The sequence below is a fragment of the Juglans microcarpa x Juglans regia genome, chromosome 4S, assembly GCF_004785595.1.
Source record: "Juglans microcarpa x Juglans regia isolate MS1-56 chromosome 4S, Jm3101_v1.0, whole genome shotgun sequence".
NCBI lineage: Eukaryota > Viridiplantae > Streptophyta > Magnoliopsida > Fagales > Juglandaceae > Juglans > Juglans microcarpa x Juglans regia.
This window is the reverse complement of record NC_054601.1, coordinates 21696718-21710553: the sequence shown is the minus strand read 5'-3', so window position 1 is coordinate 21710553 and position 13836 is coordinate 21696718. Positions and strand designations below refer to the sequence as shown.

At 35.7% G+C, this 13836-nt stretch overlaps 1 protein-coding gene across 1 annotated transcript; it reads right to left on the bottom strand.

The window, feature by feature from the left end:
- Positions 1–6590: 6590 nt before the first annotated feature.
- LOC121262738 (glutamate-rich WD repeat-containing protein 1-like) lies at positions 6591–11690 on the bottom strand. Its single transcript, XM_041165330.1, has 12 exons — positions 11541–11690; positions 11276–11436; positions 10517–10595; positions 9958–10140; positions 9747–9845; positions 8699–8864; positions 8451–8557; positions 8182–8321; positions 8017–8089; positions 7340–7455; positions 7063–7180; positions 6591–6943 (listed from the first exon to the last, which is right to left on the bottom strand). Exons 1-12 carry the CDS (start codon positions 11586–11588, stop codon positions 6812–6814), a joined length of 1422 nt encoding a protein of 473 aa, XP_041021264.1. The 5' UTR covers positions 11589–11690; the 3' UTR covers positions 6591–6811.
- Between the last annotated feature and the right edge of the window lie 2146 nt (positions 11691–13836).

Sequence of the window (13836 nt, the reverse complement as noted above, 5' to 3'; positions counted from 1 at the left end):
CCAAAAAAAAAAAAAAATTTGGTATAGCATAACTCAACATCATCAAATATCATCTCATATCATATTGTAATAGAGCATCATATCAGAACAGATGTCATATTTAACCCCTGTGGTAGTGTTGTGTTATCCCCGTGGCCAAACAGGGTAGAAACCACACAGAAAAATCACTTTGTTTCAAAGTAGGTGCATTCAGAGTCAGAGAAGTTGGTACCAACCCAAACAGAGGCAACAGTTTTACACTCGTGGTAACGTCAGAGTAGAGTAGAGTCAGATACAAAATCAGAATGTCATGCCAAAGGTTTTTAGATGCCACTAGGGGTGTAACCAGTCCTATTCGGTCCGATTTTAGACATATTTTAGAACCGAACCAGTAAACACCAGTTTTGAGATTTGAAGAACCGATACCGCACCGATTATACCTATAAACCGGAACTTCCAGTTTTACTTTTACCGATTTCAGTCCCGTTTTTTCAGTATATTATATATATAGTATATATAATATGCTATATATATATATATATATATATTATAGTATATAATAATATATTGATAATATATTGTAGTATATTATAATTGTATTATAGACTACAGTAATATATTATAGTATACTATAATATATAGTGATATTGTATTAGTATAACTACTAATAATATAGACTATAGTAATAATATATAGTTATTTTTATAAGATTTTAAATTTTAATGTTATTTTAATTAGTAATTTAACATAAAATATAAGATTATTTTATATATACTTACATATATATTAGATATCAAAATTATATATAATATAAAAAATCATAGAAAAAATATTTTATATAATATAAAAATTAAAAATATATATTTATATGAACCGGTCCGGTACAGTTTGGTCCGGTGTTAGAAAAGGAAAATCAGAACCGGACAAATTTTTGACCGGTTTAAAAAAAAAAAAGAATCGGTACCAGACCGAACCGATTTAGAAATGGACCGAACTCACCAGTTCGGTTCGGTTCACTATTTTTTTTTTCATCCCTAGACGCCACAACTTATCAAAATAGAGTACTGAACAGAATCATATCATTTTTTCATAATCAAAATAGATTCCGAGCATCTTCATATAACAAGTACAAATTTTCAAATTTCATATTTGCTCCTTTTGTACAGTTTAGAAACAGAATGTCAAGACTTTGCTCATATCTACACCAGTCATGACAAAAATAATTTTCTTTTTTTATACAGATTTCATGAGTAATGAAGAACAAATAACTAAGATTGTTTCAAATTTCTTTTCATAACAAAATATACATATTTTTTCAAAATCAACTTTAGTTCTTTTCTTTTATGCAAAGTCTAGCATAAGAACCCTATTTACCTCAATTTTTTAACTTTTTTTATTCCCTCACAACAATGTCAAGTAAATAACGATTATCACCTATAAATAAGCACAAAAATTGTAATTAAGCACAAACTTTGCTAATTAAAAACCTGAAATGCTTAATAATTCATATATCTTGAACCTACAATTCTCTTATCCTAAAGTATCGTCACTCCCAAAATATTTTAATTTTCACATATCTTCTCTAAACCATCACATGATTAAAATATCGTCACTCACATATCTTTAGAGTTACACCCCATTTGGATAGTGAAAGAATTACATCTTATCTCATTTCATCATTTTAACACTTTCTCAAATTTTCACATAAAATATAATAAACAATTTAATTTTTTCAAATTCTAAAATAATATTATTATTAAAAAATAATATTCTAACAATATTTTATTCAACTTTTATTTGAACTCATTATCCAAACAGCACCTTATTGGAGGATAATATTGATTTCGAGGAGTGTCCTCCTTGTATTATTTCCTTTATTTGACAAAGTCTATCAATAAATCATATTGTTTCTCTAAAAAACCTATTTTCTCCAATAATATAAAAACAAAATAAGATTAGGCACACTATTTGCAAGTCATCAATAAGTTTTACAATATATTTAGTTTCTAAAAGATAAACAACTTAAGAACAAGATCCCAACTTCCCATGCAAATCTTTTGGTTTCTTTGTAGTAATTCCGTAGGCTGAAAGATCTTCCTTGCTTAGGGGTGTTCATCTGGGTTCTAACCCAAGAACCCGAGTAAACCCGGACCAGGACCCGGGTTTCAAACCCGAGCCAGAACCTAGGTCGGGTTGGTCCAGGTCAGACCCGGGCTAGAACCTGGATGAATCTGGGTTTTGAAAAACCCGGATTCCAGGTTCCGGATTGAACCCGGATTTTTTTATTTTTTTAACGAAAGTTTTTTTATTATTAATTGGACTTCAAATATTTTGTCTCCATTTAGAATTTCAAATCATATTCTCAATAGAAAACCAATATAATCTTTTAGTCTTACTTCTTAATACAACATAAACCTATAAACAATTAATTAACTTTTTAACTAAATACATGTAAAAAAAAAATCAATATTCATCATGTAAATGCATGCATACAAGATGCAATCAACTACATATTACATTGTTTGAACTAATTTGCTAAGAATATTACAAAATACATACATTGCTTTAATCAAACTCTAATACACAACAAATTGTTTGAAAAAAATTAGAAATTTTTCCAGCAATTAGTTATTCTTCCAACAATCACAGGATAGTAGTTTTGACAAGCTTTCTTGGCTGAATCAGAAACTAGTATTTGATGTTGTTGCATGCCATATGGGAAAGGAGCATTTGTTACAACCTGTACAAACTAGAAGCAATATAATAGGTGTACATAAACCTGACAAAAATAAAACTCTAAAAGCTAGGTTTGATATGATTAGATGTTTTTGGTGGTCTACAACTTGCCTCTCCAGAATCAAAATTGATAAAGTTATTTCGGTTATGCAGAATCAAAATCTTTCCTATGAAAATAACATATGTTGTTTCAACTTGAATACATATGTGACGCCTTGAACTCCTCGAACTCAGTCCGGCATAACCAACCAGTTCACAGATAAAATGAGTTAGTACAAAAATACATTTAAATCACGAAAGTTATTTAGAAAAATACTTACAGCGCTATATAATGATTTTTGAAGGATCACGAAGGTGCAAAAAGTGGTGACACAGCAACGTAACAGTGTAAAATACACTGTGGCCGTGGGTCTCAAAAACCCACTTTTGAACGGGGACGAATCAAGACCCGAAATTGATAGGGTAGGGCTTAGGGATGTCGGTGAAACTAGTGGTGGTGGTGGTTTGCCGTGGGTGGCGGCGTTGGAGGCGGTTTCAGGCCAAAAATGCCCAAAATGGTGGTTTGCAGTGTCACCGGTGGCGGATCGGAGCTAAGGATGGGTGCTTTGGGTTGCTATGAGGTCGAGGATGAAGTGGCGAAGAAATGGTGGCCGGAGGTGGCGCGACGGCGGCGCGCTGGCTCAATGAACGCCGCTGCTTCAAGCCGTGCGTGGAGGAGAATGCCGACGAGATAGGGGCCGAGCTTGGTGGGGATGATGACCGGCGAGAGGGGAAGCTGTGGTGGTGGGCGGTGACACTGGACAGTGGCACACGGCAGCGGACTAGTGAACGACGCACGGGAAGAGGGAGAGAGGGACGTGCGCACGTGGGAAGCAGGGGGAGAAATGGGAGAAAAGAAAAGGAGAAGAAAGAAAAAGAAGAAAAGAAAAAATGGAGGGAAAGAAATGAGGTCCAATCCTCACATCTTGGGTCACAAAAAGGATCCAACGAAAAAGATTTTAAAACAGCATCTCAATTAAAATAATTTAAATGTAATGATAAAATAAAAATAAAAATAATTAAATCCAACAATCAATTAATTTAAAATAAGGAACAATTTAAATGCATCACAATAATAAATATTAAGAAAACATATCAAATTTAATTTTCACAATTTAAAGATCATAAAATAAACCATTTAAAAATATCCGACAATTTTAAAACAAGAGAATAAATTTTTGAATTAATAAAAATAATTCTTCAATAAAAATACACTAAAATACGGGGTGTTACAACATATGTTGGGAAACTATAGTCTATCAATTAAACATGATTCAAGAAAATCGAAATTGACCACAATCTACCATAACTATGTCTCGGTTATGCAACAGAAGAACCCTAGTTTTTATATAGATATCGATTAACAAGCCCAACCAGTCTTGTAGAAATGCTCTACATCAAGAGTAGCAATTCCACCGTTTCATCAATTATATCACTGGTTTATGAGTTCCAGATGCATTAATCAGATGAATTGCAGATCAATCGGCCTAGACATAGACATGCATGCATACCTAAAAAATCACCTGCTCAATGCATGGTGACATTTAATTGGGAGCTTCATGACAACCAACTGGTTTTCAGTTAGTAGAAGTGATATTGATTCTAGGCATGTTACCAGTTATTTTTAAATTAGAAACAGCACCAAAATTACACTATTACTTTTTTTTTTGGATAAGTAATCTAAGATTTTCAGTATAAGCTAACTTGAGGATATAATAAGATCATATTGGAAGAAGCATGTTAAGCACGGGTCATTATAGAGTTTGATAGTTGCACTCCATGAACATCATAACAAATTAACCCAAATAACAAGGCAAGAAAGTCAAGTATGAGAAGCCCCAACACATGCCACTCATCACCCTTCTTTCTTGCTATGCTTAGTTGGTAAAGGGAACACATTAGATATACATTGCCTGCTAATATCCTTATATCTATTTACAAGGATTGTTGTTTACTTAATCTCAAATAATTTGTTTTATTTACATAAAGACTACCATTTTGTCAAACATATGAAGTTTTTAATGGCAATCCACAACCAGAAGTGTGGCAAACCCAGCATAAGATCTAAATATCAATCCAGCACTTGTAAATTCTAAAAACAGAACAAGCACCCATGTGAAGGAGATACTTTATTCAACCAGAAAAATGCTAGCACTGAAAACCCTAAAAAAACCCATATTATTATGTTCTTAAACTATGTTTTTTTGTTTGAAAAGCAGATCTCCACGAAATAATGCAAGAAACTGATTTTCTAAGAACATCAAAGTCATATACCAGATCTCCACGAGTCAAAAAACAACCCAAAAAAAAACAACCCAGATATCAGAGCACATCAAGGATTATAAGATCTACAAATAAATAGAAAATATAATGCAAATTATGGGATCAGATCTAACAGTAGATCTAGAACAAAAAAGCAAAAACAACTCAAAGCCATGTCTTAGATCTAAGAGTATTAGGGTTTCGGCAGTTGGCAGAGGAAGGCTAGGGTTTCGGCACTTAACAGTCCAAAACTCAAACCCATGACAGAAAATACCGAAATTTCCCTCACCTGGTCGCGGAATGGGACCCTGATGACGACACGAGAGAGAGAGAGAGAGAGAGAGAGAGAGAGAGAGGATGAAGCAACGGAGGTGATGAAGGCAGAGGAGGCTAGGGTTTTGATGTGAGAGTGAGAGAGGACATCGGCGCTAGTTGCACAGAGAGAGAGAGAGAGAGAGATCGATCTGAAGGAGTGATATTTGTTTTGATATGTAGGTTTTAAAAAAAAAAAAACCCAAGTACCGGGTTTAGATCCGGGTTCTGGATTTAAAATCTGGTACCCGGGCTGAATTAAACAGGTTTTAATCATGCGGGTACCGGTCTAGGACATACCGGGCCGGAACCTGTACCCGGAATCCGGTTATCAGAGTTCTGGACCGGGCCGGCAAAAAAAAAAAAAAAAATCCTTATCCTTGCTCATGTAAGAGATTGCGACTGTAGTGAACAAACCCCACAAAACTTGGATTGGGCCCACCACACCACATTAGTGGCTATAATAACGAAAATGTCATGTCTCCTTACCGATTAAGGTAGACTTGCAAGTCCTAAGTCTGCATCTAACTATTATCCTAATAGCAAATCACAACTAGTCAAGTGCTAGGCTTTATTCTTTTTAAGAGTTGTAACTTTCGAAAATGCTTTGGCCCCCAAAAAAAAGACGTTCCCTCAAAGTGACCGATTTTGTCTTTATATTTTTTTATTATTTTTTTTTATTTAATGATTAAAGAAGTGTTTTTTAAAGAGTTTGTAAATATTTTTTATTTATTCAAAATGTTTAAAGGGAATTAAAAAATATTTAAAGAAAAACAAGAAAAAATTAAAAAAAAAAAAAAAGCAGTACATCTTGCACAATCGTAGTCCAATGCAAGGGTCACCTTTCTCGGACCCTAGCATTGTCCAGTAACTTTTGTAATTAACTAGCGAGTCCAGAAGTACGTTATGTCAGACAACCCCACAAAAAATATTACTTTATCTACTCTATTTATCCCTTCATTGACCCTTTTTGTATTTTAATTTTTTTCTTTACTTAATAATTAAAGAAATATCTATTAGTATATTGATATTTTTTTATTTTTTTAAAAACATTTTAAAATGATAAAAAAATATGAAGAAAAAAATTGAAGAAAAAAAAAATTCAACTAGTGGTAAGATAGAGCGGTACACTTTTGAGCTAGCACCGCTCCATACTGAATAGCTGGTCACGAGGTTGTCATATTCTCTTATCCATCTCACAAGTCACAAGTACTTTAAATACAAAATGGGAAATGATATTCGCAAAACTTTTGGGAGCAACTGCAAAACTTAACACAAAACAGGGTTGGGGGCAAGGGCCAAGATACTCAAAAGAACCAAAAAAAAAAAAAAAAAAAACGACAGATTACACTTGATTCAAGATGTATGCATCAGGTCAACGCCACATGCAAACATACAGCTGCTGCATGCCATCCCACTGATGCTATAAAATATATATATTGCAATTTGGCGCAGGAAGCTAGCAACAGATCATATGCGAGTTTCAAGCACCATCCGAGGGGAGCGTAGTTTGTATGTTTGAAGGCATCAGGATGTTAAAACCATCTGCTGCAGTAGATACGATCATTCCTGGAATCTGTGAATGCCAATGTATTTCTTTCAAGTCTTTCTGACCCTGTTTAAAGTCGAAGCATTGTTTGAGTTAACACACTGAACCGATAGAATTTCTAAATTCATCATTTCACTAAGAGGTAAGTTCGGATAAAAGAGGAAGGGAAGGGGGGAGTGGGTTACCTGATGAATAAACAGAAGCTGTGGAGGTAGATCTTCAGGGGCATTTACTTGCTCTTTTGTTTTAGCTCTGAACTCTGCCTCCTCTTCGTCATCCTTTTCTAAGGAAAGGTCCCATATTCTATGCAATGAACCCAAACGATCAAAAATAAATAAAGCTCAGAAAAATGTAACATAAGCTATGAACTTCTATCCAAAGAAGAATAATAAAAAACTTATATATTTGCATGACCAATTCTTAGTTTATGCGCCAATCCATTCTATCATGCATAGTACTTACGTTAGCTGATTGTCTGATGATGAAACAGCCAAAGTAGAGGCTTCATGTGGACTCCACTCAATGGATGTTATAGGGTGTTTATGGTATTCAAAATGTGCCACTACAGAATCTCCTTCCTGCCCAAAGAAAAATCACATTTAACATCAGCATTATCAATATGAAAAAAACCCATTTCATAACCTACAATCCTTTCTTTGGTAGCGAGAGAGAGAGAGAGAGGTCAACCCTTTTTTCTATGACTCCAAAAAATATATACTTGTGTATGTAGGTACATAACACACATACACGTACATATGAAACAAGGCCTTGCCTTCACCCCAACACACCTCCACCACCCCCACCCCCCCCCCAAAAAAAAAAAAAAAAGCATCAAGTGCCTTATCCCCTTTTTAGTAGTCTCAAGATACAATGCATACTAAGAGGCAAAGCACTTTCTTTAAAGATGCAGCTTGTTCCATCTTTCTTTTGTTAGTTAACCCACTTTTTTCAAAAAGGGATTGTAGTAAATTGTGTGTGACCAATCTGAATTAGCAATACAAGTTATACAATCAATGCAGAAGATTGGCAGCAATAAGATTCAAGACATACCATTCTAACAATGGCCCTTAAACTGATATTTATTATAGATCATATATTTTTCTAGAAAATATGATAGAATATCCTATACTGGACCGTACCTTGAGCAATCTGAGATCACGAATGGAAAATGTCCCGTCATCACTTCCAGATGCCAACATACAGCTAGCCAGCCTAATCAGAATCAAGGAAGTGCCAAGAGTGATCATCACATAAATGAGACGTAAGTATTTTCAAATAGAGCAACAACCAGAACTATTAGCAACCTGTTCCAAGATATAACATTCACATCTGCATTATGAGCCTTGAAAGATGCTGCTGCTGACTTCCCTAAACGTGCATCCCATATTGCAATAGTCCCATCCACAGAACAAGAGGCAAACACATGAGGTTCTGTAGGGCTCCACTACAGGAGAAGAGATGGAACAAGAACAGTTACAAGTTTTAAAAAATAAAGGAAAACAATTCTGCTACAAGACTCATCTACATTTAGGGGAAGCCTAAACAACTATAGATTCACTGGTTAACTATATACCTGTAGATCTTCGACACTCGCAGTATGACCAACAAATGGATTGGTATCAACATTCCATGCCTCATCAGATGTAGGCTCCCACAGATAAATACAATTCTTGCAGTCCCCTTCACACATGAAGAACATCGCCAAAGTGTCACATTAAATGTGTTAAGCAACTAGTAATTAAGGTTCCTTTAGGGAAGAAGCAAAAAATAAATAAACAAGTACAAAATCAAGAATAAAAATAAAATACCATCTAACAGTACCAGATACAAGCCTTCCAGGAACAATAGGGTTCCAGTCTATAGCATAGCCTTCATCTTTGTGCTTAAACTTAACTAATGGGGCCTGATTGAAAACTGACAAAGCCCCCTGAGCACCTTGTGTTTCTGATTCTGCTAAAGCATTCAGATGAGAGCTGAAGTCCCATACCTACATAGCATTATCAATTTTATTGTAATCTAAACCTTGCAAATCAAATTTCAAGTTCATACAATACCTGGATTAATCACACCATAATTTTCTTTTATAAATAAAATGTCATATCTAAGATACGTATTAAATCTCACTTATCTATCTTGCCTTATCCTAAATAGTCTGTCTTAAACTGGATATTTTGGTTTGAAATGGAACAATAATAGAAGAAAGGTAAAAAAAAGGAAAGTAATCTTCATAAAATGTTCTCCATTTTATGTTACAAATGGCGAGATTTATAATGAGAACCTTTAGTTTATAAGAAAACTGTGAGGACAATACAGTAAGTGAAGCAAAAATTTCGAGTAATAGATAGTGGGACATTTAAAATTGTACAGTAAAAACATTATATTTGAATGGATAGAGCATCTTGTTTGATTGCTACCACTATCTTGTTGCATTCCGATGCTTTTTAAGACCCTTCATGTCACTTATAAAGGTGTACTAATAGAAATGAATGCTCAGTCATTTCCCAGACACTATTTTCTAAATAGAGTTGGAGGGGCCTATCCTAGTGCATAACTGCATATTATAAACAGAAGTTTATTAGCAAGTTTCTACTTCGTAAGTTTCTAACCGTAAATTACACATCTCTAATTAGCACCTTCCCTGGGAGAAGGAGAGAGAGGGAAGAATTTCCAACCTTAAGAACCAAGTAAATATGCAATGCAAACTAAAAATATGTTGGCTTTATGACATAATCCTGAGATCCAAAAATCTGAAGCCATATTATCACATTCCATAACGTAATATGCTATATGGACAGCAAGACAGAAAACTACCCCAAAATAGGCATGAACCTCATGAAAACTCCCACAATATAACAACATAAATTCTAACCTGAACATAACCATTATCTGCCCAAGATGCGCATATATGGGGATTTTGTGCCATAGCACGTATACGGTTTACACATCCTTCATGAGCTACCTTGCGCAACTGGAAAAGAAACAAGATAAATGAAAAGTGTAAATATATAATGGGAAGAACAAGCAGTGTGGATCTCTGTTTTTGTGAAATAAGCGGAATTTCAAAAGAAACAAGATGTTGCCTGCAAACTTGGACTCCCAGATCCACCAAGCTCCTCATCCTCATCCTCCTCATCACTATCACTATTGTCACTCTCCATATCAGAGTTACCGGCTGCAGGTTCGGAAGGCACTAGGTCACGTCTTTTCCCTGTGATGTTGGACATTTTAAATATTCCAATAGAGTTCCAGGAAGCTTTCTCTGCCTGCAGAAGACCATGATGTCGAGATACCATGTACAAAATGTGATGAGAAAAGGAAAAAGGACTATAAAAAGGAGGTAAAAACAACTAAATATTCCTCTTCCTAATATTAAGACAGATCTGTATTGTGATTTTTATTCCTCTGCAAACAAAAGGTGTTGCCTAAGTTTTATACAGAAACCACATTTTGATACAATGGTAATCTTTGGGAAATCTGTATTGCACACTGGAGAAACATAATCCTTACATCTATTAGGGAAACATTTTTTAATCCTGGTACAACTGCACTTTGGATCAATGACGACTTTACGCATGAAGAAGATTAAACTGAATATATGCTTCCATAACAATACATAAAAGGCAATGAAATAAACCTCACCTGAGTACCCGCAACGAAATACATTGTTTGTGGGAACTCTGTTCGGACCAACCCCAGTTTATCACGTACAATATCGAAGCTGTCAAAAATTTTCAATTCTAACAGTAAGCGGGACTTCCATAAAGAATAGATAAACTTGGGGTGGGTGGTGCTTGAAACCTCCCTACCCAACAAGCCTAAGACAAAAACCTTTATATCCTCAATGGAGAGGAAATTTCAATAATCCTAAAAATGAAATTCAGTGTTCGAGAATAGTTCAAATGCTTTTTTACTTTATTCAATCTGTAAGCAACCAAAGCATTGAGGTGCAAAAAAAATGACTCCATCAACCTCAGCAAATCAAGTCCAAAATCTAAGCTATCAAATTCAAATACGACTATAAAAATTAAATAATGATTCGTTGCATTTGCTGCTTGTTCATTTCCAAACCCACGATTCAAAAACCCATTTGACTCATTATGGATTGATCAACTTAACAAAAACCCACAACTCGAAGTTGAAACTTATACCCGGTTCCCTTCACTTTTCCTGTAATCAAACAGAAAAGGCACCGAGAATCTTTTTATTTTTTATTTTTGGTAAGTACGAATAAAATTTTATTGAATCAAGTACATTGGCATAGCCCAAGTATACAAGAAGCATACAAAAGTGAACAACTAGTTACAAAATAGGAACTAGAAAGAGATATAAGGAAATCATGACATATGGCTTAAAGGGTCACCATTGAATGGAAGAAACAGCACAGAGAATTAGCGGTACCTAAGACAGGGCCAGCCAATATGGAAGGCGTGAAGGGAATTATAGGTCGAGGGGTCGCACTCAAGCTCCTCGCCTTCCTCCAATTTATCCACACCTGGTTGCCACACCTTCGCCGCCATCGACGGTATCGAAGACGAAGATCCATCTCCTAAGCCCGAGACCTGCACGAGGTGAGAGAGAGAAGGTTGTGTGAAAAGGTCGCCCAAAAGGCAACTAAAATAACTAAACGGTCGATTAAGGAATCTAGAAAGAAAGATAGTTGAACCTTGCTCTTTCTCTTGATTTTCTTCGCGCTTTTGATGCTGCGAACCATTTTTGTACCTCTCAAGGTTGATGCAGAGCGGCACAACGGGAGAGGGTTTTTGTTGAGTTTAGTCGAGTTTAGGTAGGGTTTTACGCCCTTTTCCAAAGACAGTTCTTTGAGTTTGCGCCGCTTCACAAAAGGGATTGTGTATAAATAAGCAAAATGTTATCAATATTTATAATTTTATATATGAAGAAGGTTAGGTATAAATTCGATAAATTTTGTATAAATCTTTTTGTTAAAAAGTGAATCTTATTAATAAAAAATAATTTTTTTTATACTTTTTTAAGATGGAGTCTACTTTTTTATAAAGACTTGCGCGAAACTTATCTATTTGAACATTGTACAAATTAATTTGCATTGAATTAGATCCTATCTAGGCTTCCCTACGTAGAGGCTATTTTCCACTGTCGCTAGTGTTGTTTCTGGATTTCTTCAATGCTACTTATTTGGGTTGAGAGAATGGAGGATTCTCTCAACGATCTTTACCAGCATCTATCGCTGACTAAACAGGAAAGCAAAGAGATTGTGGTGGCGCCTGAACAATTACAGGATTTTATTCTTGGTGGTGATAAGTGTTTGATTATAAGTTATTTACTGAGAAAAATTATAATAAGGATGTCTTCAAGGGTACTATGAGGAAAGTGTGCCGCTTAATGCTGGGGGTTAAATTTCGTGATTTAAGTTCTCATCTTATACTTGTTGACTTTGAAGATAAGAGGGATAAGGAGAAGGTTCTTCGAGAGGGTTTCTAGTCATTTGATAAGCATTTGGTTTTGATGAAGGAGGTTGACGATAGGGAACAAGTAAAGCAAATTCAATTCATGTCAACATCTTTTTGGGTGCGGCTCCATGATTTACCTTTGATGGTGCAAACTGCGTTTATGGATTGTTTGCTAGGGGAAAAGATCGAAGTTGTTGAGGAAGTGGATGTTGATGAGGGTAAAATTGCATGGGGAGATTTTTTACGCATTCGTGTTAATATGCAAATTTCTAAGCCATTGTTGAGGGGTTCCATGTTCTCAATTGGGGTGAAAAATCTATATGGGTTCGTTTTTCCTATCAATGTTTATCGAATTTTTGTTATCTTTGTGGTTGTTTGGGACATGGGGATAAGGAGTGCCCTGCTATGTCACATTCATCAAAATTATCCGTAACGGAAACCTTGCTGTATGGAATGTGGCTTCATGTAGGGGTATAATGATCATCTCTCAGTGGGTAAGAAATAATCTTAATTCAGGTCCTGCATCTTCTTCTGGCGTAAGGGAAGTGCGGGAGTTTTAGAAGCAAAGGGTTTTGAATGAGGGTGGCGATATGGAGGCGATGATGGTGAAGGATGTCATTGCTTGTCAGACAACTGCTCCACTTGTAACTGCTTCAATTGCTCAGGTTGAAACTGTCAAAACAGTTATGCAGATGACTGGTATTCAAATTGAAGTAAATGCTCGGAAGGTTGAGGGGGAAGGGACGACTGATAAAAGTAGTAATGGGCTTACTGGGTCGCTTTTAACGATGCCAATGTCCAAAGGCCAAAGTGATGGTGCGTTTGCTATTAAGAAGCCCGATGGACAATCTAGCCAAAAATGGAAACGAGTGTCGTTTCTCCATGAAACGACTTCAACCATTTCCTCAACTGCCAAAATATAGATTCGTCTGCTGAAAGGGATTGGGAAGAAATGAAAGGGGTGCAACAAGGATGGATCTTTGCAAGGCAGGCCAGAAAAGCGTGTTCTTGTCTTGGGCTATCCACAGGATGGGGTTGAGTCTAAGGATTCTAAGATATCGGCGGTAGTTGTTGTACAGCACTGCCGAACGCCATGAAAATGCTCAGCTGGAATGCCCATGGGCTTGGGAACCCACGAGGCATTCGAATTCTCTGTGATCTAATTCAGAGGGAAGGTACCGATGTGGTGTTCTTGCAGGAGACCAAGCTTTCTTCTCGAGAGTTTGAATTCAATAAGTACAAGCTAGGTTTTATTAATTGTTTGGCAGTTAGTTCTTGTGGTAGAAAGGGGGAATTGCATTGTTATGGGTTCGAGAAGTAGACTTGCTATTCTTTCGTATTCATCTAATCATTTTGATGCTATTATTAAAGAAGGAAAGTTGGATATGGGGCAGTGGTTTCTAACTGCTATATATGGTTTTCCTAAGACAAATCTGCATTTTAAAACCTAGAATTTGCTCAGATCTTTGTGTAGATTCAATGGGGATGCTTGGTTGGTTATGGGTGATTTCAATGAGTTATTAACATGAGAAG